Source organism: Gopherus evgoodei, chromosome 10, assembly GCF_007399415.2.
Source record: "Gopherus evgoodei ecotype Sinaloan lineage chromosome 10, rGopEvg1_v1.p, whole genome shotgun sequence".
NCBI lineage: Eukaryota > Metazoa > Chordata > Testudines > Testudinidae > Gopherus > Gopherus evgoodei.
This window is the reverse complement of record NC_044331.1, coordinates 32,612,384-32,637,601: the sequence shown is the minus strand read 5'-3', so window position 1 is coordinate 32,637,601 and position 25,218 is coordinate 32,612,384. Positions and strand designations below refer to the sequence as shown.

Below are 25,218 nucleotides of genomic sequence, written 5' to 3'. Positions count from 1 at the left end.
CAGCTGCTATGATAGTCCTGGCAGGACATTAAAGGGTGGCGGGGGAGAGGAGCCCAGCCTCCCGCTGCTATGATAGTCCAGGCAGTACAGAATCTTTTCTTTAGACATGAAAGGGGGAGTGCTGATCAGAGCTCCATGCTGGGCAAACAGGAAATGAAATTCAAAAGTTCACGGGGCTTTTCCTGTCTACCTGGCCAGTGCATCCAAGTTCAGATTGCTTTCCAGAGTGGTCACAATGGTGCACTGTGGGATACCGCCCGGTGGCCAATACCATCGATTTGCTGCCACACTAACCCTAATCCGACATGGCAATACTGATTTCAGCGCTACTCCTCTCGTTGGGGAGGAGTACAGAAATCGGTTTAAAGAGCCCTTTATATCGATATAAAGGGCCTCGTGTGGACGGGTGCAGGGTTAAATCAGTTTAATGCTGCTAAATTCGGTTTAAACACATAGTGTAGACCAGGCCCTAGTCACAGCCCTTCTTAGGGTCTTTTTTAAAAAATTTAATTAACGATGTTCTCAAACAAACACAAAGACAATCTTCTACCTTGGCTTTAGCTGAGCACCACCCCTCCTTCCTGAGGATCTGTGCCTTCCTCAGGAACCGCTGTATACCCCCACTGCAGCTTCACTCTGCAGACTGCTCATTGCAAGAGCCCCATCCCTGCAGCTTTTTACCCTGGGACCACCTGGTTCAACCCAAGTGTGACTTGTCTTGTAATTAGGATTGTTTTAGCCCCAGGCTCTCTAACCCACAGGCAAGCCACCCTTTTGCACCATAGTATAGGAAAACCCTGGTGATTCAGCAGTGTTTCCAAAGCTATACAAAGGATAACAATCATCTCCATACCTCCACGCAGTAAAAACACAGCACTCCAGGATTAAATCAACAGTACCACAAGAAGCTCAAATAAAGGCTACATAGAAATAACCCTTATTTTCAGTTCAAACATTGATCATAAGAGTGGATCTTGTCCATTACCATCTTAACTGTGATCCTGAAGCACCTTGCTATTCATTATTAGTAAACAGAAGGTTAGCAACATACAGTACAACAAATGTACAGAGACATAGTATGGTATTCCACAGATACAGGTTATCTCACAGAGTTTACCAATTTGCTGTATTTCCAAACTAGTAGATAATTCAGAGGTTAGTTCAAAGAATGTTTTAATCTTTATTCTGAACTCTATGCCAAATCCAATTTCATGTTTATAGTCAATGCTTCCTCTCCTACTTTTGAATCAAAATGCTCAGTGCTATTTTCCATTTTTATACAGAACTTTGTGGCCAGTAAAGGAATACTGGCTTCATTCAAACATTTTATAATGTTTGCCCGTTATCCCAATTTTGCCCAGTAGTTTGAATGCTACAGAAGCTGAAATACCATTTTGATGTGGATTCCTTTAAAAAACATACTAGTGCCTTAATGCTGGATTTCCAGGAGGACTCCCTTTTGCCAGCAGTGGTTCAGTATTTGAAACCACTGGCATCAAAGGACGGAAGAGGTAGCATTTGTATTATGTCATGCAAGAGAATTAGTCTCCCTTTAATTCATTAGTAAATTATATTTGATAATCCAATTTAATGGTCAGTGTACAAATTAGACTTCCCATACATAAGCTGTTTTAGAGAACCTACCAATGTTTTTCTTTTAAATGAGCAAATTTCCTTATTTGAACTGGGAGAAATCCTCTGTCTGTTCAGCATTCTGACTGTTTTGGGAAACAACTGTAATGCTGTTATTTTTGTAGGATAATGAAAGGTGTGTCCTTTACTCAAAACCATTACGATCTCCATGACCCCTAGAATTAAATTTAAAGAAATCCAAGGATATGGGCATATTCAACTAAATCCAGAGAGAGTGCTTAGTTTTTTAATACAAATGAGCCCAGCTGCAGAGTTTGATTCAACACGAAAAGTTGACCATGTTTTTTGATCCAATTTTTGATTCAGCCTCTTATAAAGACTGAGGTTAATTGCATAGATCCGGAGCTGAACTTCCCCACAGTCTTGAAGTGTTCTGTGGTTTTGATTTGGGACTTTCTCTAGCATTAAAGCAAACTTCAGTTCTTCTGATTGTATTTTTTGTAATGTACATAATGCATTGGACTAAATAAATTAATGTTGCATGTTTTTATGAATCTAGAGCAGTGTTTCCCAAACCTTTGGACGCCGCTTGTGTAGGGAAAGCCCCTGGTGGGCCGAGCCAGTCCGGAGGGCCGGGCGATTGCGGCTCCCACTGGCCGCGGTTCGCTGCTCCAGGCCAATGGGAGCTGCTGGAAGTGGTGGCCAGTACATCCCTCAGCCCACGCTGCTTCCAGCAGCTCTCATTGGCCTGGAGCAGCGAACCGTGACCAGTGGGAGCCACGATCGGCTGGACCTGTGGACATGGCAGGTAAACAAACCGTCTCAGCCCGCCAGAGGCTTTCCCTACATAAGCAGTGTCGCAAGTCTGGGAAATACTGCTCTAGAGAAATGATATTTTACATCAACATGATGCATATTTAGTGCCTTTCATCAGGAAGGATCCCAGATACTTGAAGTCAAACTGATATGGCAGTGATCCAGCACCAACATGTCTGTTTTACCCTGGAAGTCCACCGTACTCTCCATGGCTTCAGAAGGTACTCCTGCGGTCTGCTGCTTAGGGCATCCTGTGCCTCCATCTTTCTTTCCCACTGATTGCAGCTTCCTCCCTTTTAAATGCCTTCTCCCTATCACACGAGATTGACAGGATCAGAAGGGCAGGGCCAGCCCTACCACCACGGCCTCTGTGGCACCTTCTTCGTCTGTGTGGGGTTTATACACCCCATCACAACCTGTCTCGTAACTTTTGAATGCTTGGGGTTGGCACTGCTGTGTACATTAACAAGGCAGTGCAGAGATGGAAGGCTGCTTTAGACTGCATGATTAAATAAGGTATTGCTTCTAAATGTAACTTTTAATAAATATATGCTGACATTTTTGTTTTATGCAGAAGATCAGGGGAACGATCAGGAAAAGTTAACCTTTTATGATCCAAGATACAAAAAGAAACAACTCCCACGGTGTCATTAGAGGAGTAATACAGGCTAGAGGATGTCCAAAATACAACAAATATGCCTGAAATCAAGAAGCTCCCATTGCTTCATAGTATCGAGCTGCTTGTAGTGATATCAAACAGTGAGCTTGCTAAAATTTTGCTAATAGTTGAACAATTCACATTTTCTGGAATGTCCTTTTTGTCTAAAATCAGACGTAGTGGAAAGAAAGTGGAACTCAAGTCAAATGAATCAGGAAGGGCCAACCATAAGGAATGATTCCCCTCAGGAAGCTGCACACATTACAGAGCTCCTTGGCTGTATATCTAGTGCAGGTTAAATGAATTGTTCCCATTAGTGAGGTGATAGGACAGCTCCTTTAAATGAAGGAGACTCTGTGCTTTGAATGTCACTGCAAGGAAAAGGTACAGGGCTTATAGAGAGAGTGTCTGTCGCTTGTGGCAATATTTTACTGTGATAATTAAAACTATATAAAATGATGGCTTATACTAAGATTCACAGTTAGGATAAAATATATAATAAGAAGGCCTCTGTCAGTTTTTAAGAGCTGTACGATTTCTTTATGGTTTGTAGCTTATCTTAAGAACAATAGTGGAGGGAGGGGGTGTGGATTTATAGAACGCTGTACATTAAACTGAGTTCGCTCCCCATAATTGTGTTGCACTGTAAGACTATTTTTAAATCCTCACTTCATGGTTTGCTAAGTCAGTCAATTGTGTAATTACTAGTCATTAAAACAAAACTAATTCAAAGTTTTCCTATGAAGCTTCCTGCTGGATCTATGTTCTTTTTTTAGATACAGTTCTAAATTGTATTTTACTTTTAATACACTAGGTAAAAATAGAGAAAATAAGTTTAGGTCAGCTGTATAGAAATATATACTATGCTGATGGTTGCCGTATAAAATGTAGAGATTTTTTTAATATATTTTGTCTGGCTTGTTTTTTCTTATCTATTTCATTACTTATTTATGGAAGAAAAAGAAAACACTTAAAGGTCTGAAAGACCCTCCTTGAGATAAGGCAAGTCCAAGAAAACAAGTGCCAGACCAGAAACATCCTTAAAATTGGGGCTTAGCTCATCAGTTTTCCCAGTTAGTTAGACCAGCAGCCTCCATAAAAGGGGAACCAAAGAGTTTAATCCACTCCAGAGGAGCTCTGCGGGAGTAAAGCTTGACTCCGTAACTCAAGGGGATATAACTGACCTTCAGTTAACCAGGAGTTAACTCAGTTAAGATCTAGCAAAAATTGCTTTTTTCAAAAATCAGGGTTCCACTGCAATGAAGAAGTATGAAATGTTGCTTTCATGATCAATACAAGCAGAAGATTTTCTGCATAGGATCTGGCCAGTGTTGAAGTTTCTCCTGCCACTGGCAGTGGCTGATAGCTGATGCTTTATGGGAAGAGTTTTTAAAAAAATGTAGCTGGCCAGTTGTCCAGTGTTATATACTGGGGAAAACGTTGTGTGCCAACTCTTCTGGGCGTCAGTGTAAACTGTTTTGGTTATCCCTAAGTGCATGTGTGTAATAATCGCATTATCCTAGTACCAAACATTTAAGGGTGGATAGTGATATTTATCTCTAGAGTCAGACTTTTGCCGTGTGGAATTTTGGCATCTGAGGTGGGACAGTAAGAATTTATGAGGTGGGAATGTTGAGAGCAAGTATCAGCAAACATTCTAGCAGGGTTAGGGTTTCTACAAAGTGAGAGAATAGCCTTTGTAATGACAATGTTTGTTCTTTTTTGATGCATATTTTGGGTTTTTGGAGGAACAATAATAGTTTTATTACCTTTTTCAGAGGTAAAGTCACTTTGAGGTTGTAGGTGCTCAGCCTTTATGAAAAATGAAGTTATTAAATGATGTGCCTAGATCACATAGCAAGTCAGTATCAGAACCAGGAGTGACTTGACTGGAAGTCAGATGGTATTGCCAGGTGCTTAACACTTGCTTAAATCAGGCCGTTAACCTCATTAACCTCACCATAAAATGGGGATGATACTCAACCTACTTTTTAAATACTCAGTGTTTTCCCATCTGTAGGTCTCATACTATCCCTATTTTACATATGGGGAAGCTGAGGAACAGAGTTTAAGCAATGTGTCTGGTGAATCTTGTCTGGGCACACAGGTGATCTGTATTCCAAATATAGTTGGAATTTTAATAACCACAACAGAGCTCCATTGATAGAAACAAGATAGTTGACAGAACTGACTATAGACATGAGAGAATCAGGACTGGAGTAAAGCAAGCGGGGGTCCTAGATAAATGGCTCCCTTCATGCCTCTGGCCCTGCCTTTATATTGTGATGTTGACCACACCCTAGGGTAATTGTGACAGGGTGTTTTCCTCTGTTGCAAGGGAGGCATGGCAGTAGCATGGAACTCCCTTCTTTCTCCACCAGGATTGGCAGCAGGAGTCCCTTCTCCTCTTCCAGAGAAGCAGGGGCAGCAGGATGGGGGATCCCGGTCCTTAACTCAACTGCTAGGCTCTCTCTGCTTGGGTGGCAATTGTTCCAGGTTGTCTGCTGACATCACTGCAACGATTACACTTGGTTCACATTTGCAAGCAGTTCTCTCTAACTCTGAGGGTTAGAAACTTGCTTTAAAATAAATAAAGTCAAAAGTGAATTAAACACTTAGGAGTCTAGTATCAGAGGGGTAGCCGTGTTAGTCTGGATCTGTAAAAGCAGCAAAGAATCCTGTGGTACCTGATAGACTAACAGACGTTTTAGAGCATGAGCTTTCATGGGTGAATACCCACTTCGTCAGATGCATGTAGTAGAAATGTCATGGGGCAGGTATATATATGCAGGCAAGCTAGAGATAATGAGGTTAGTTCAATCAGGGAGGATGAGGCCCTGTTCTAGCAGTTGAGGTGTGAAAACCAAGGGAGAAGAAATTGGTTTTGTAGTTGGCAAGCCATTCACAGTCTTTGTTTAATCCATAATTTCTAAACTGATTTTTTTTAAAAAGCTTTTATGTAATTATAGAATGCTTGATTGTTCTTATATTCCTGATGGTTTGATGTCTAGTGTATGTTGTCCTTGCAACCCTAGCACATAATTTATTTCTCTTTTGAGTGAACTGTAAGCATTAGTGTCCATTAACAATTTTTGAAACAAAAGTACTTGGAGCACTTTCAGTAATATGTACTGATTATCATTAACAGCTCTTTTGTCCTGGACAAGGACATTGTTTTGTAACATCATTTTGTTTGGTCAGACTCACTCAGCCTGCATTTACAATACATGTGTGCATTTTACTTTTACCTTGACCATCATAAAAACAGTGCCAAGAAAGATTGTGTGACTTCTTTGAGCCAGGGAGCCCTATGTACTTTATATAAACCATTGTTAAACATTCTAAAGGAATGTATTCCTGTCTGAGTACATTCCAGTCTATTATTCTGCTTTGCTAGGTTCTCTGCAAGCACCCAAGTGTTATGTATAATCTACCACCTTAATTGCTAGCTTCTAACAATGATAAAGTAAAAGAGAAGTGGAATGATGGATAGAAACACAGTAGGATCCGGAAGATTGTAATACATTTTCTTTTTGATTTTACACAGTACATCAGGCGGGAAGCCTAGAGTTAAAAAGTTTTAATGTTTTTAATTCCATAATGACAGATTTATAATGTGCCATAAAAACACTAAGTTCCAGAATTTCCCAAAGTTACAATGCTGACTTCCTGATTTTTTGTAATCGTGCCATTGATAAACAACTAACGTTGGCTCAAAGAGATGAGCTAGTATTATAAAGTCAGTTTAAAGTAATATTAAATAAAGAAAATGAAACATTATCCTGATTGAAGCATTCCGAAGCTCAGTTACATGGTCTGCCATTGATACAGGCCTTTCTAAAGACAAATTTTTTAGAACAGTTTTCTCAGAGGGTTAAGAAAACTATATGTAACTACTGCACTCAAGCAAATATTCCCTTGGATGTTTTAGAGAATAATGAATTCTGCCAGATGGGACATTTTACTTATCATTCTGTAGATCAAAGTACAGAATTTTCCCCTTGAAATATGGAAAGTTGACAACTGTACAATAGCAGTAATGATCCGAGTTCACAGACTAAGCAATGTTTCATTATGCTTCTTTAGACATTATTTGGGTGGGCAACTCTAAGAAATAGTTTATGATGTATAAAATGTTTTGGGTTTTTTTATTCTCAAAAGACATTTTTATCTCTATATGAAGTTGGCTAGTGAAGGTCATATGGCTAACTGCTTGCAAAATGATATCCTATCCTTGTTGCTGGTATTCTTCCACAAGTTCATTCCATACAGAGACCTATTTTTCTAAATATCACGCATAATGGCAAATGATGTGTATAAATAGTGGGAGTGGGAAAACGAGTCTCATATAAATTCTTTTCACTTAAAACAAAATGAAATTGCTTGTTGCCACATACAGAATTGCATAGCAACTTGGCTAGGATTTGGCATTGATTGGGAATGTCCAGACACACTGCTGAAGTGATAAACACTGTGATAAGGTAATATTGAAACTTTCACTCACTGATAACCATGTCAATGATATACTGTGGTATTTTCGTGGCATTTCCTTTGCTTTACTTTGAAGCTTGGGCGGTTGAAACCAGAAAATCTTTCTGTATTAGCAATACTGAAGCTGTTTGTTTTTTGTTTTAAAATTTGAATGAAAAATTGGCAATAATCTGATTTTAAAATTTGAGTTTTTCTTAAATAACATTTTTAACTGGGGTCAAAGGATTGTGTATATCCCCAGTTGTTTACAAAAATAACACCTAGTGCTTTATTTTAGATATATCTTGGAGTTTGGTCCTGTGCTGAGTTGTGGATCATCCATGCCATTTCCATTTTACCATATGCATTTTTCCATTGTATTCCATTTTCCATTCCGTTGTACAAATTTAGGGTCCAATCCTGCAACTATTTAGGCACACAAGTAATCCCATTAAACTGAATGGGACTAATCAGTGAGTAAAGTTGATTATATGCATTAGACTTCGCAGGGTTAGATCCTTAAGTGATCCCATTGATTTCAGTGAAATTAACTACTTCTGTAAAACTAGTGAGATATGGCCAATAGAATAGAAATAGAAATCTCGACATTAATAGAGTTAGCATTAGCGGTGAACGATGTAAAATTCACGACAGTGCCTAGTTTATGCCTCATATCGACAGATTCTTCAGTTATTTGTACATTTCCCTTCATAACACACTTTTAATTGTCTATTTCTAGGAGATTATTATACTTAGGTGGTTAGAATCATTATGCCTTTGTTTTCCTTTTGTAATACTAGACAAGATATGCTACAATGACCTAGAAATGCACAGCATATTTGTTGTTAAAGCACTGGTTATAATGTATCCTATCAGATTAACTGATTGGATGACCCAGTACCTTTGCTGTTCAACATTTCTTCATGTGTAATTATTTATGTGGGAGGAATCTTTACATTTACAAATTTAAAAAATATTTATTTAAAAATATAATTAAGATTCCTAGTTAATTTTAATCTAGTCTTGTTGAAATCAATGGCAAAACTCACACTGATTTCATTTGGACCAAAATTGGTTTCAGTAAAGCCTCAATTAAAAGTAATACCTTTGGTTTATACACAGCTCATGCCAGTGTTATGCTGCAGAAGACACTATCATTGACAGCAATCAAGATGATGTATGTTTTTAAACAGATCTAAAAATGTGTGTGTAAAAGATCTTAAGCCTTACTGGCTGCTAATCGGTAATTATTACAGATACATTTGATTAGATAAATATGCCACACCTGTTTAAAAAATTTAAGTAGAAAGATATAAACATTGATATTTCCATCAGTGCTTCATGCATTAGGAGAAAGTAGTCCCTTGGTCAGCAAATACAGATAAGTCTGTTTTGTGCTGTGGCAAACCCTATTGTGATGAGGCTGTGAGTAATCAGAAGTGACAGCATAAGCACTTTCTGTTCAAAGTGATTTTACCGAAAGCATTATTTTCTGAAAAGAGTACACATATAGCTCTCATAATGCTGAAAGAGCACTGATGTATCAATTTATTAGCACTAGAGTTCTGAGAGAGAGTTGCAAATCGTGTTCAAATTGAAGTCTCTTTTTTTCCTCTGCGTTTGTGATGCAGTAGAATACCCCTAAGACTGTAGGGCCTAGTCAAATAGGCTATGGCAAAGATGAGGGTTTCTACTGAGGAAATGTTAGGAAAGTTCATAGTGATGACTTCTGCAAGGAGCTGTGTGTGCTATTCTGTAGATCAAGCAAGAAAATGGAAAATAACAAAGACTTTCTCTCTTGGGGGAAAAATGTGTTCTTGATGAGGGCTGCAATTTCAAATTCAAGTAAATAAGGCCTTTAAAAAGATCCAGATATAGAAGTGGGTGCTGCAAAGTATCTACAGATTTATGTAATGTGATTTAGATGGTTAGGCCACAATCAAATTGGGTGCCTTGGCCCCCTCCTCTTTTCTCATACACACTCATAGCCTCAAGTAGCATCTCTATGCTGATGACACATCAGTGTACCTTTCCTTTCCTGACTGATCTCCGTCCTTCCAATCCCTGTCTGGTATCTTCTCCAAGATGTCCTGACTTCTGCAACCTCCTTCTCTCTGGCCTTTCTGAAAAATGTTCCCCACACTGATCATTTTAAGATGTACCTGTTAATAATATTTTGGTTCACTCTGACTGTGTCATCCCATTCTTTGAATCCTTCCACTTTTATCAACTGAACTGTGTTCAAGCTTCTTCACTCCACCTTCAAGAACCTTCCCAGCTGTGCTCCTCTCTACTTCTCTGCTTATCTCAATGTGTTGCTTCCACTTCCCCCTCCTCAATTATGAAAATCAGTGGTGGATCCTTCAGCACTTTTTCCATTCTGTCCCTTATATATGGAGCACCCCCCATCTTTACTCTCTCCTCCTTCACACCCACTTTTGGTGCACTGCCTGCATGTTATCAGTCATGCCAATGATGGTGAAGTTGTGATACAGTTAAGGAAATTTGACTTTTATTTATTAAATATAAAGCTGTAGGATTACTTTGAACCTTATAAGTCGGTTTGGCAGAATTCAATTTTTTTTTTATAATTTTGACAGATGATTTTGATGGTTATTTTTAAGCATTTTCCCTCGATTTGTATTTCTTTAAATTTTCACAGTTGTGGGAAATTATGGAAGGGGGGCCAACAATAATTATGCAATGACAGTAGACGTTAAGATTCAAAAAGTTAAAGCTTGATAGATGCTAAAACAAATGTCAACATCCCTGTGACAGATAATATAACTGCGTGCAGTATATTTGAGGGAACATGCTGTATTACATTTGTGTATCACTCTGGGCCACAGCTCTTCCAGGAACTAAAAACAGGGCTCAGCGACAGGAGATGGCTGAGGACCTGAGACCTGACTGGGAACTCCTGCAATAGACCATAGTTGGGAGCATTCTAGTGCAACTACCCTGAAACAGTGACTATCACATGTCAAAATATATAAAGTAAATATCCTTAAATCAAACTCTAATAAGTTCTCAAACTGCATTTTTCTTACTTGGCCCATCTGTAACTTTCAGTAATCATCGAGGGAAATGTTTGTGTGTGTACGGTGTAATCTACATTTATGAATAAAAATCTAATCCTTTCAAGTCTGTCTATAGCTGTGCAATAGCTACCTAAGTAATCACATGACCTTATTGTTATGCTTGCCTTTCTTCTCTACTTCAAGTCTGTTGTTTGCCATGCCTGTTGCTCAAATTATATTACAGGGTCTTTGGGGGCAAGGACCGTGCTTCTTATGAGTTTTGTCCAGTAGCTAGGATGTTCAGGACTTTGTCCTGAGAGGGATATTTGTGTGTTGCCACACTAGAAATAAATAATCAAGTTTAGGCACCTGAATAGATGCTGATCACTGAGAATTCCCATTGGCTGCAGTGTTCAGCACTTCTGAGTTAGGTCTCGTCATCAGTTTTGCCAACTTCTGTGATATTTGTAGTTAAAGTCTGGAGTCGTGGTATTGTGAAAATCTCAGCTTTCCCTTAAATTAGTTTCGACCCATTGTGGTTATGGAGAAAATCTTGAAAATGTGAAACCTAAAGGCTGAAAAACCAGCAGGTAATTTAAAACTTTTTTTTTTAAATGCTTGTGATTTTAAGTCAATCTTGTGATTATTTTTTTTTAGGAGGCCTTAGGGTGACCAGATGTCCCAATTTTATAGAGACAGTCCTGATTTTTGGGTCTCTTTCTTATATAGGCTCCTATTACCCCCACCCCCATCCCGATTTTTCACACTTGCTTCTGGTCACCTTAGAAGGCCTGTGCCTCATGATTCTTGAATGCTTAGGGTTGGCAATATTGATTTAATTGTGTGTCAAAATAGAGACAATTTGAAAATGTCATCTTTAGAAGTCAAGTATAAATTTACATACATCATCATCTGTTTTTTTGTAGATTTTTAGAATCCACTTTGTCCCGCTGAGAAGTTCTATAACAAAGTAAGAGGGCTAAAATAAAAGCTTACTCCTTCTGTATAAATTTGTTTTGGGGGTCAGGAGATAGAGAACTGCCTTACTTTCATACATTGCAAGCTAGGCCAATCCAAGATTTCATTACAGGTCTTAATCATGAGCTAAATATTTCAAATACTTGTATTACTTCCAGTAGCCTCTTTCCCCTCTCACAGAATGCCCTCAAAGGAGAGTGAAGCTTAAATAATGAGAGCTCAGAGTATAGCACCAGTTATCTACTAAAGTGGAGACAACATTGTTTATATTCAAGCATGAATTCCGATGACATTTAACAGAGTTAATGTTATCTTTATTTGGTATTATGTATCTTGCCTAGTTCCATTTGTTTTGTTGCATTTTTTAAAATGTCTCAAATTTCACTGGAGTCGGACTATCCCTGCTGACTATCAACACAAGCCTCTTTGGCATAAAAACATCTTTATTACATCAACAATATATTTAACAGGTTTTATCTATTTTGCTTCCAGCTTAGAATAGCAACCAATAATGCCCATATTCATAATGCTGTTTATTTGGTTTTAATGAGCATGATCTTCAGCGTGCAGTGAAAAGACAACTTGAACTTAATGACCATAGCAAATGAATTGCTGTCTTGTTCAGATCTTTTCTGTCCAGGTAGGCTGATGTGCATCGGTTGGTCTGAGTGTGGGAAAATTCTTTACCATGGGAAATAGATGGTGGGGGCCCTCTGAATGTAGTATTGTGCCTTTTAGAACAGCCACATGTCTCAAGACAGTTTTAACTTGAATAGGCTTTTGGTCAACAAAATCTCAGTGGATACGTAGCTGAGCCTTCATTTATGAGGAAGAGGATGAGGATACAAAATAACATTAAAACATGCACACAAAGAAGGGAGATACTCCTGAATCTAATGTTGAAATCAATGTGACGTTCAACTCTCTTCTATAGAGGCAGCCATATGTCTGTGATAAAAGAGTTTAACAATGAAATATCTATCAAAAGAGTTTACACAATGGTGACTTTCCTAACAATGGTATCATTTCTTCCCTCCAGGTATTTCCGTAACAAAGAAGACCCATACATGTAAGTAATATCTTTTGATTTGGTCTTCTCTTACAAATGGAATTTATGGTAGTCTGACTGATGTGCCTCTCAGACTATTAACTGCTTGTCTTATCTGGGGAAGTTCCACTTTACAAACTCTAGTGTGCTTCCCAAGACAGAGTGGTTCAGCCCAGGGATGAAATTTCATCAAAATGAGTATGCCGTGTGTGTGTGTTGTGGGGCAAAGGGAGGGAAGGGAAGGGGTTTGAAGAGGCAAGGCAAAGCTCTGGGTTCTGATGTATGTGCCTTTCTAGTCAACTGGTAAGTAGTTTATCCTGAAGCCAAGGGACTGGACAGTTACCTTCTGATCTCCCTTCATTTGTGTACCTGTTACATATGGGATATGCTTCAAATGAAAACCTATTTTTATTTTAATTCTCCTCCCTCTTTCCGTCCACTAGTCTATAAGTGAGATGAGGTGCTTGTGCTTAAGGAGAATTCTGGTTGGAAAGGAGACATTTTTCTGTTAGCCATCCAAATACACAGCCATAGTAAATGGCATTGTGGGAACTGATGTGGACGTGTGCACTGACTGAATACATATTTACTCCGAGTCTGCCTCGTCACAGACAGCTACTTTTGGGATCAGATCACATTCTTACTCCACAGTGAGCCAAAAACTCAGAGCTGAGGAAATGTTACTATTTGTTACTGGGGACTGCAACGTTCCGAAGTCATTAGGTCATGGAAGTCAGGTAGAGTGAAGTGATTGCACTTGCCCACCATTTCACGTATCCATAGAAGGAGGAAAAATGAATGGAGATAGAATTTGATGAATGCCTCGTATAAGTATCATACACGCTGCAATGCAAGACTTGTTAGGATGTATTTTAACAAAGACAAGACTTAGAGGTGTGTTTACCACAGCTTCATAGGGCGAAACCAGTTTCATAAAATATCTTACATTAATTTCACTCCTACTTCATTCATCATTTTAAAATATCCATGCTAAGAAAAAACACACTTTAAAATCATGTACCACTAAACAATCTTATCAAATTTAAGAATAGATTTATAGTCTACGGTTTGTTAATACAAGACATTCTGATGTCACATTGCTTGAAATGTTAAATGTCGCAAACTTATTTAGAGCACAATGATGATCCTCTGCATAGGCGGGTTTAGTACTAAAGACTCATTTTTAGGGTCAGATTCTCCCATTGGATGTATGAATATGTGGTTCCCATTGACACAAATGGGAACTACATATGGGCATCTGAGGGAAAAATTTGGCCCTTAGCTTTTGGTGAATATTTGAGCTCACGCTGACTGAGATTGACAGTACAGGAGACTGAAGTCCTCTGTATATCCGCAGGCCAGGCATTGTACAGACAGCTTCCTTGCACAGCCTTGCCCATGAGCTCAACCCTGGCCTGGAGGGACCACCCTCTCTAGAGGTGGTAAGTAATTCAGAATTTATGCTAGCTCAGTCCTGGGCCTCTCTTGTGCAGAGGCTAGTGATTGTGCTTACTGTACGTGGTGGCTTGTGACATGGACTCCCAGTCCACCTGGAAATAAGCAGAAACCACCAGACTATATATTTTATATACAGTAGTGCCTTTGACTGACCCGCTGTCAGGAACGCCACTTCTCCATTTTCACTCTGTAGTGCCATATATACACAAAATTATACATTAGCCAGAGACTTGAAGATTGTAGGAAAGACTTTCTTTTTCCATGTCAGACTAATAAGGATTTGTCCTCGCTTATGCTTTAATGGATTGTGCGTCTGAGGCCTATTATGGAAAACAGTCTGGTTTTGGAAATCTAATTTGTTGTACTGGATGATTTATGCTAAGTCACTGTTGACAGTGCTGACTGATGATGGCAAAGTGTTGTTTTCTATCAGTAACAGTGAAAGATATTCTGATTCATAGCTTGCAGAAAAGCAAAGCTTTGTTTGTGTTCTATTATGTATATGCTGTTACCAGTCACACACATGCCCTATGAACAAGCTCAAGCAGATATTAGAGGCCCTATTCTTTGGCATCATACACACGAAGAAAGATCTACTTGTCTGTAATTTAAAGAGAATTGGCAAAGTGTGGTTCTTACTTTGCATATTGGTACCTAGCAGATGTTTCTATGCACTTTTCTGACGCATAACAAGCAAGTTGTCTGAGCAATGGAAAGATGAGCTTATCCATTAGGCAAGGATTGGAATAAAATGAGTAATATACAATAGTTGTAGTGTAGTCACCATTTGCAGATTCCTTCAACTTTGATTGAAGCTCCTTGAGAACTAAATGTTACTGTGACTAATTCTCTTAAATCAGGAATTGATTCAGACAATGCATCGTTAACAGTTTGTCATAATGCACAGTAAATTTGTCTTTTTTCCTATCATTGCACAGAAAGCAGCTTAGAGATTAAAATGTCCATTTGTGGAATAGTATCAGACAAGTGTAGTTTCACGTGGGTACCCAGATGTAAGAATCACAAAGCAAATCTGAGCTGTTATGGAGCCTAGTAATATGCAAATGAAATGACAATCTTCTGTGACAGCATTTTGTGTATTGACTTATGCCAAATTATTGTGTTTGTATATTTAATCTATTTATCCACAGCATGCTCATCACCATGAGCATAAATTTAACAAAAATAAGACAAGTTAAATAGATTAGGATTTCTCTCAGGAAAATCCAAAAGCATTCTTACAAGCAGCACATGACATGGGTGCTGTATGTGATACTATTTAGCAATCCAGCAAAAGTTCACAGTTCTATCAAACTAAGTTCCTCCAAGTTCAAAGGCATTTGTGTGTGCTGATTGGCTAAAAGCCCGGCACTGATTTTAGAAGAAGAGTTCTAATGACTTTCTGACCCAGTTAGTCGTGTGTTGTAATGTCACTTATTCTAGTAAACGTGCCAGAAAGTTTTGGCTGGTTATATGGAATATAGCCATGTTGAACAGCAGATTAGCTCTGTTTGGATATCATCCATTGTGTTGGGTTGGAGTAAATACTGTTGAAGAGCCTTATGTCTCCCATCTATTTAACTAGCTGAATAAAACCCGAGAGATTTAAACTCTTGCTAGTACAACCTGTCACTAATGCTCTGTGGTTATATCTCACCAAGTAAAAATGCACTGTTTCTCTCTGGCAGCTTCTGTAATGTCATCTTTATATTATATCCTTTGGGAATTTGTGAGTTACAATACTTGAAACCCTACAAGAGAGTGGTGTTCTTCCAAGCTTTGCCCACAGAATAAGCTATATCCACACAAGAAACTGAGGAATTGCTTTCAGGAGATTGAGTAGATGTTCAAAACAGGATGATCCATACTGTCTCGGCCTCTTGGGTTTGGCTCCTCTTCCTTGGGGCTTGTATGCCCTGCTGGCCTCTGCTAGGCTCCCTGGACTTTGATTTTTCTTGGTTAGGGAAAAAGATGATGGTATTTGCTGAAACCTCCCCCATTCCCAATCCCATTGCCACCAAAGTGGCAGGTCCCATAGAGTAGATTGTGCTGTTCTTCATAAAATGCTCCTCCTCTCCCTTCTTCTGTGCCAGGGGTGGGCAAACTACAACCCGCGGGCCACATCTGGCCCACTAGCCGTTTTAATCCGGCCCTTGAGTGCCTGCTGGGGAGCGGAGTCTGGGGCTTGCCCCGCTCCGGTGCTCCAGCCTGGTGCATCCTCCTACACCTCAAACCCCTCATCCTCAGCCTGCACCCCAGCCAGACCCCTCACCCCCTCCCTCACCTCAGCCCCAATTTCGCGAGCATTCATGGCCCACCATATAATTTCTATACCCAGATGTGGCCCTCGGGCTAAAATGTTTGCCCACCCCTCTTCTATGCTATGAGTAAAGAAACACTCTAAATGCCCACATTAACTTAGATGACAATAATAATAGCTAACACCCACTGAGATGAACTGGGCAGTTCACATTTCCCAGAACTACAGTTTCAGGCTCTTTGGGAACTCAAACAATCATCACTGCATTCGTTACACTGAGATTTCATTTTCAAAACTTACCTTACAACTATAATAGCTAAAGACCCCTTTTAAAAAATAAAACTTGAAAATCTGGAGAAAAAGAGGCCTCTGTACCGCATTTTGTAATGCTACCTTTTGACTCAAGTCGAGCCATGGAAGTGTAATAAGTGAATATGGTAGTGTTTCACCTCTAGCAACTTGAATTTAGTTCTTACCATATTCAGTGAAAATTACTTAAGTGGTCACAGTGCACATACTTGCTGAGATGTCTCCATACTACCACATAATTTTTCATGGTTGGTGATGCTTACTCAGTGAAATAGCTTGTCTTCTATTGGTTCAGACAGAGCTTGTCTACACTTGGCAATGTACTGGAATATCTATTGCAGAATAATTCTAGAATAACTATTTCAATATAAGACCCCATGTGGATACAGGAGTATCCACATGGGGTCTTATTAGGAAATAGTTATTCTGGAAAAACGGTTTCCAAATGTAGACAAGCACTTAGTTTTCCAGTGGCAGTTGTGGAATATTTTCAGAACACTGAGTACCAATTTGAAAGAGCATGAGCTCCTGTTCAATAGCTAAATCAGGTGAAGACAATGTGAGTCTCACAGGATTTGGTTAACAAAGGCATTCACAAACCAAACAAGCAGTTTGGTTAACAAAGATGGAAGTGAATCAACCCCTGCAGGTTTGGTTAATGGAGTTCCCCATCCAGCTCCTTCCTAGCCCCATAGACGCCACCTCTCTGTGCTTTACCTGTACCGTCCCCACAGTAAGTTCTGGCATTACTCCTACACCAGTTTTACATTAGGCTCTGACTCAGAAAAGCACTTAAGCATTGACTTCAGTAGGATTTAAGCACATAGTTAACTTCAAGCATGTGTTTAAGGGATGCTTTCCTGAATTGGGTCCTTAATATCTTCAGGCCTCAGAGGATGTTAAAAAGAGGGCATCGTTTGTCAGAGAGTGAGGGAGGACAGCTTTGCAGTAGGCTCATCAGCTATCTAGATGTTCGAATAATCTTAAATCATAGTCACCAAACTTTTGCAAGCAGACTGAGGTTTCCAGTTCTGTTTAATTCAAAAATTTCAGGCAATTTATTTACACTAGTCCTCTTTCTTCTTCCATGTGTCTCTCTTATGCTATACATGTTAGCATACTGTCCTCATTCTGCTCACAACATTGGTGGACTTCCCTGGCTTATGATTGTTTCTTTAAATGTCGTAATTATGTTATTGTGCTAAAGGGGAAAAGAGAACAAAGGATTGATCTTTACTGCTCAGACTTATGAATACCTAGTACATAAATAATACTTTTGCTTACTTTACACTGTGCTTTTGTGTGCCAACCAGAGTAAGTAAAAATACACTTTCCCTCACAAAGTGGGAACAGGCAGAAAATTGATGGTTAACAGTATCTGCTATTAGTGACTATGGCTCTAGAGAACAGGTGACAAACTAAACCCTGTCCCCTGGGGCCAATAAAAAAGCTGTTTGGTCCCCTGTGTGTAACTTCCTAATAACTTAACTGGGCAGCCTTAAGAGCCCTTGGAGGCTTTTCTGCCAGCACGCTCCCTCTCTTTGTTAAGAATGCTTATTAAAAATGGTTTTATAATGAAGTTGCCTCAAATAGCAGCTACTTTCCAGTTTGTCCTTGAAGCACTGTTTGCCCTGCTGAAGAATCCTAGAGACAACTATCTAGGGCTTTTCTCGTGGTTAAAAACTTTTTTCTAGACATTGATTTCTTGTGGGAGCCAGGGGACACCTGTTCTTCACCAGCTGGTTATGTAAGTTTAATTTGTTTTTGAAGCTGTCATAGGGCAATGTTTGGTTTTATTGCACTGACCCGTAATCAATCAGTTTTATTCTCTCCCAGATACAGTAGCTTGTCAGTGGTTGGTTTGTTGCGAAAGAGAGTGAGTGTGTGTGTAAAAGCTAAGCCTTCTTGTCTCCATAGATGGGTAAAGCACTGAATACTGGGGCAGAAATAGTGAAGCACACTCCTTCATGCATGAACTGAGCCTTTTAAACTTTTAACAGAGGATTCCTCCCGCCAGCTAAGGACGTGGAATATGAGGATATTTAAATAATTGATTAAGTTTTTTGGTGAGCATGAGGCTGGGAGCACAATGACAGCAACTGGGCTTGGATGTGTGGCTTTCATCAAGGATAGCAAGAGGTTAGATGTGTGTTGGGACCCTGGTATCTTCTAGTCTCTACACATCTGCTATGTGTTTGAATGAGGGTAGGCTCCTGGTTTGACTTCACCTCACCACCAGGCAAAGTTGGCTAAGCTCAGACATTAAAAGTACTTTGTAGTTTCTGCAAGAGTGGTGCATCAGGCAAGCCGTGTGCATGGCTTAAGAGAATTCTGGCTGAGTCTGCTATAATTCCTACCTGGGACTCCAGCTAAAGTGCAACCGCTTCTTACTTCTCCAGCAGTTCTGCTGGTATATAGAGCAGCATCTAGCCATGTGTGACTTCTGGCTCTGAACATTGGTTTGCTACCCCCTCTTACTGTGCTTTCTGATAACAGGGATCTCTGGTGGATTCTGTAACAGGGATCTTGTTTGTCTTGTTTGCAGAGCACCAGATAGACTAGAGCAGGGATCGGCAACCTTTCAGAAGTGGTGTGCCGAGTCTTCATTTATTCACTCTAATTTAAGGTTTCGGGTGCCAATAATACATTTTAACGTTTTTAGAAGGTCTCTTTCTATAATAGCCTATAATATATAACTAAATTATTGTTGTATGTAAAGTAAATAAGGTTTTAAAAATGTTTAAGAAGCTTCATTTAAAATTAAGTTAAAATGCAGAGTCCCCCAGACCGGAGGCCAGGACCTGGGCAGTGTGAGTGCCACTGAAAATCAGCTTGAGTGCCGCCTTCGGCACGCATGCCATAGGTTGCCTACCCCTGCACTAGAGTAAGCTGAGTAGCTACTAACAAACTGGGATGCAGATGAAATTTGGCAAGTCAGGACTCTAATCAGCTTCTAGCAGAGGAATTATTAGTATTAGTATGTCCCTTAGAGGTACAGTTTGGCTACGTATGGAAATTCAGGCAGGAAAAGTAGGTGAAATGAAACTCCTAAATTGTGCAGCATTTTATCCATAGGTAAATTCTGACCCACTCCTCAACTCTAATATACGCTAATGGAGATTATAAATTAATAAAATCCATTTCTGTTTCACACTTCATTTATTTCACTGTACTGTTGTGTGAAATGTATGATATGGGTGTAGACCTTTCTTCAATATTGTCTTATTATTGAAAGGATGGATTTGGTGCTGCTGTTTTAAAGACCAATAGAAAATAGCTGGTGACTTCTGGCTATGAACGCCTAAGCTGTTGGAAGCCATTGTTCAGGAAGATGTTCAGAAGACAAGTAACAGAATTAATTTTACACTGTCTTCAGCCTTAGGTAGTAAATGCTTTAGGAATCCCTTCCATTCTACAGTCAATTGCCCAAAAAGCAGCACTGTTTCTATTGTAAGAAGTTAGGGGCCATTCATTCATTGCACAATACTGTGGCTGTGTAGTATCTCTCTGCCAGAGTAATCTCTCAGAATACCACAGTGACACTGTTGGCCCCTTATTCCTTTTGTTTCAGTAATTCCTAGGGAAGACTGCTTTATGTGAAACACATTGAAGTAGAGCCTGGACATCACTTATATCCTGTGCTCTGCAATCTGCAAAGAAACTGCAGGCCTGATCCAAATTCCATTGAAGCCACTGGAAAAACTCCCATTGATGTGAACAGGCTTGGATCAGCCCCCAAAACACCAGCAAGGAGGTAACTTTAAAAAAAAAAAAAAAAAAAAAGAGAGAGTGTCTCCTAGCTTTAGACTTCATGCTGTTGTTAGAAATGAATGTCTCCAACTTGGTACTAGTAGCAGTCGCACACAATTGCAGTATTGTGGTTAGAGAAAAAAAGTGCATGCATTGGGAGGAAGGGAGGGTTGAATTCAGAGTTCAGCATAGATGCTATTCTATATGCTTTAAAATTCTAATCAGGCTCTGAAAACACCTGAGTTTACAAGTGGCAGGCAGTCACGGGGGTTGAAATACCATCTCCAGCTTGAAGGGTTTGCTAGTAAACAGACAGCGTGAAGTTCTCCAAATCTGTTTTTGGCATCCTTGTTACTTTGCAAGGTAACCACTGCAAAAACTAATAGGAAGCGTGAGTGTTTGTGGCTTGCTGCCTTCGTAACTAGCTGTGAGAGGTTGAGCAGAGTACAACATGGCATGCCGTGGTTCTGAATAGTCCCAAGTACACTGGATAGCTTTAACTTCACAGGCAGAGAAATGCCACAACACTGAACACAGCCATATCAGTATGGTCTCAAAATGCTCGTGTTCTCCTTGAGCATGGTCCAGTCCCATTCAAGTAAATGGCAAAACTCCCATTGACTTCACTACTGCAGGAACAGAATTCAAGTGCAGATATAAAACTGACTGGAGTCGCCCAAAGCATTCCCATGGCCTCCTTTTTCACATTTGTGTAGGGATGAGTCTGAGCTGTTATGTGCGCCTCACAGCCAAGTGCACAAGGGATTTGGTCCCATTATAAAATTATGGGCCAGACAAAAAGTTTGGATCCAGAAATCTACTTGTTCAAAGACCCTTAGGCTGATTCTTCTCCTACAGAATATGAGCTGCAGCCACTGGAGTTAGTGGGAGTTGCTGGTTCCCTCTGTGGAAGGGATGAGAACAGCCTGTCTCTAATTTTATGTTCCTGCACAGAGCCGCTCTTTGTAAGACAGATGTACATTTACTCCCAATGGAGAGGATAGGCTTTTCCAACACTTGCCTTTATGTTGTTTGCGGAGGGTTATTTTGCTGCAGTAAAGTTAATCGTACAAAACTTCTGGAAAAACTAGCTCAGGATAGGGATGAGAAGAGCCACTTGATTTCTGCCTTATGCACTGATGGAGCAGGGATGATTATGAAAGTTCAACTATAATGACTCTCAAACAAGATGGGTCAGAGAGACTGCTCCCAGATTGGTCTCTGAACAAAAGAGAGTGCATTTTATTATCTGGATTCTGAAACCAATGGCTGTGTTCATATAGTGATATGTCGTTAGACTTACTGTCAGAATTGCTCAGAGGTTGGCTGAGGCAGGAGCGTATCCAAGCTGGAGCTGGGGCTGGCTAGCATGGAAACAGGCATGGGCTGGTGCAAGAGCAGGAGCAAAGACCAGCTGGAACATGAGCAGTCTATCACAACTACTAAGCAATGACAGTGATGTTCAGCAGACTGGAGAGACTGCTCCACTTAGCCCTCTACATACCTGCCTTGGGTTTACCTGGGTGGGTCCTCACCATGAATTGGCTGAACCCTGATTGAATAGAGAGGGGCCAATCACAAGACCTGCAGGCAGTTACCTCTGAAAACTCAACACACTTTCTGGCTCATGGATGATTCATCAGGTTCAGGGCGGTTCAGGGATGACTCATCACACTTGCGCCCTCCCCTCTCTGAGACAGCTATTGAACCTGACAGGTTGTTTTTTCAATGTATGTTGATGTCTAACCCTCCTGTTGGAAGCTTTTGCAGCCATTCTCTGGAAATATTAACCTGAAATCGCATAAAACTTTGTTCTAAGCAGGGCACACATTCTCTGTTAAGCTAATCTAGAGGGCATCACTTTGACAGATCGGTTAAACTGTTTTATGATTCCTATCAAACATAGACTAGAATTAACATTGAGAGCAAATGATATAATCATGTGAAATCCTTGTCTTTAAAAGCAATCTTTGCTGGTCATGATTACATCACCCACTAAGACAATTAGCATGTCAAATGCAAGGTTATTAATGCCAGCACAAAAGGAAGGCAACCCTGGAGACCAAGGCGGGTGTATTTGGGTAGGAAAATGCAAAAGAGGAACAGGAAAACAGGGACTGAAACAGTTTAGCCACCAAACTCTATACAATCCTGATGGAATCTGGGGACAGACCCCCAGAAACACAATGGAGGGTGGTGATAAAAAGGAGTGTATAATGATAAACCCAGCACAAAAAATCCAGCAAAGTAATAACAGGAATGAGAGTCAGATATGGAAACTATGAAAGAATCAAGTCTTTGGTACGCTGAACATCTGAAAGAGTCAGGAGGAAGACAGGAGAAAATAGTCTCTGAAAACCTAAGGCTGTTACTTCCATACAACTGATTCAAGATGTGCCTGCAGAGCTCCTGCTGAGTCTAAGCCATGTGTTTTACAGACTTTCTTTGTGTTAATCTGATTTTCTCTATTGCTTTTAGACCATTTTAGTGTTTTGGTTTTGAGGTAAAGTGTCTCTGTGGTACGTTCTTCTCATCTCTTATGAGAGGCATTTGGGGAGAAAATGGTACATATCCTGGAGTTCTTGGTTGAGGCAACTTGGCAAGCCCCTTAAAAGTGTTGCCCCGTTACAGACTGCAGTCAGTAAGGGTGCTATGAATGCCTCTCAATGGCAAGTGACAGGAATAATAGATCAAAAATTAGTGACAGATGCTTTGGGCTAAGTCTAACAGGGCCTCTAACAGGCTTCTATATTTGCATCAGTGATTTAACATGTAACTTGGGAAGATGGGCACCTACTCAACCAAACTGCATGCTCATATGTGATAACTGCATGCAAAATTCTGGGCACAGGTATACTGGTTGCTATTAGAAAGTATGGCCATCAGTGCTACTTTATTATAGATGATTGCTTTAATTTCCTGTGACATGTTAATAGCAGTGTTTTAACATTAAAGCAAAGGGAGAACAAATACAGCCGTTCTCATGATATGACAACTAAGTGTTAAACACACAAAATAAAGTCTCATTTTTCTGCAGTGCTATAATAAATCCATTTAGGTCAATTGCAAAACACAGTTAAAATATAGTTGTTTTGCAGGTGATCAATAACGTATTCATCTGATTTCTAGAATAGAGTCACAATAGTGAAATAAGATTCCTTCTGAAGATCAGCTGATCTCTATGTGCGGTATGATTTTGTTATAACTTTATTTTTTAGCTATTTTCTCTTCATTTTTTAAGTATTAAAACATCCATTCCTGCACTATGCATCAGCTGTTCCTGTATTGCAAGTAAACAAAATTGCATTGGTTTTAAGCCTTGGTGAGATGTAAGACAATATCTGAAGACTACATGAATTATCTCACTGTTCGTACGAATCTATAAGAAATTCCATTGTATTATATACTGTGTTTAATTAACATGGGTATTTTACAAAATTGGATTTTCTGATACAAACATGATTGAATTTCATTACAGTCAAATCCATAGTAAAACACCAATCCTTGAAGCTTTTGTTCCAGGTTGAATCCAGAACAGGAGTGAGTCTTATTTTTTGGTCACAAATGTCAGAAGATCCCTCAACACCTAATTTCTTCCTATTATAAGTAAAAAACCTCACAAAAGCAGCTCACAAGATTTTTTTATTTTCCTGAACCTAAACCATAGGTCCAATTTGGCCTGGAACCCAGATGGTCACCTCGTCTTCATGAAGTGCATTGGTGTCTGGTTCTGGACTTTTGGTTTAACCTTTAAGAGCAATATGCTCCCCTTCCTACCAAACCAGATGTGTGAGGGTAAAGGGGTTGTATCGGGGATTTTGGAACACTGCATATCATGAGTCTCTGGCTCCCATTGAAGTCAATGGTAAAACTCTTGACTTTCAGTAGGAGTAAGATAGGATCCTGTGACATTACCAAAGGTACAGTCTGTGTTCCCTCTATTCTCTTTTACACTGCTTTGCTGTGAGATCAATCACTCCTGGTCTGCTCAAACACAGTCTCCTGCATGTAAATTACTCTCAGCTATGGCCCGCCACTCTTGAATTACACTGCAAAGCAACACCAGCAAATTCCTAGCCCCAGGCTTTCTCCCAGAAATATGCATCTAGTACTGCCCAGCCCTCTCCTGGACAACACAAGCTTGTATAAAGTCCATCGTTTATTACACTGGTCTACAATTTTTGAGAAGTCGTCTGCTTCAGAGATAAAATGTGATATTTATTATGTATTTTGATGTGCTGAATTCAAATATGACAATTAAAACAACTGATTGGCTACTGTTCCTAAGATATTTAAGTTTTTACATTTTATGTCTATGTATATTGTGTAGATAGTAGAGTTTTAATCATAAATTGTAAACCTAGGTCTTTTCATGTGTTTATGGTTGCTTTACATGATAATATTTCACCTGTCCTGTTTATGTAACACTTTAAAAATCAGCAAAAGGGTTATGTAAATAAAATTTATTATGAAACAAAAGGCAAAAAACTATTATGTACATCATTTAGTCCTATTCAGCATCTACTCGGAGCTTCCTGGCTTGTCTCTTGTATTCATTAAATGGAGCATCTCTTGTCACTGTCCAGCAATAGTCTGCAAGCATTGATGGGCTCCATTTGCCCTGATAGCCTGCCAGGAGATTCCACTGCTGTAGTCTGAAGCCCAACAGCTCTGCCTTACTCTTGGGTAGTTCCAAATCCCTGACAAGGTCATTCAGTTCACCTTGTGTTATGAGGTGTGGTTCAGAGGAGGAGGATGGGAGAAAATGTGGGTCCTGTGACATTGATGGTTCAGGACCAGAAGTTTCATCCTCTTCCTCTTCCTCGTCAGACTCAAGTGAGAATGATTCTGGTGCATC

The 25,218-nt window shown here is 39.7% G+C and overlaps 1 protein-coding gene across 1 annotated transcript in view; it reads left to right on the top strand.

Moving 5' to 3' along the window:
• Positions 1–25,218, top strand: part of RORA (RAR related orphan receptor A) — a 539,659-nt gene that overhangs the window by 387,076 nt on the left and 127,365 nt on the right. Inside the window, exon 2 of the mRNA XM_030578387.1 lies at positions 12,575–12,604. Within this exon, the coding sequence (XP_030434247.1) occupies positions 12,575–12,604 (30 nt within the window). The remainder of the gene's footprint in view (positions 1–12,574; positions 12,605–25,218) is intronic.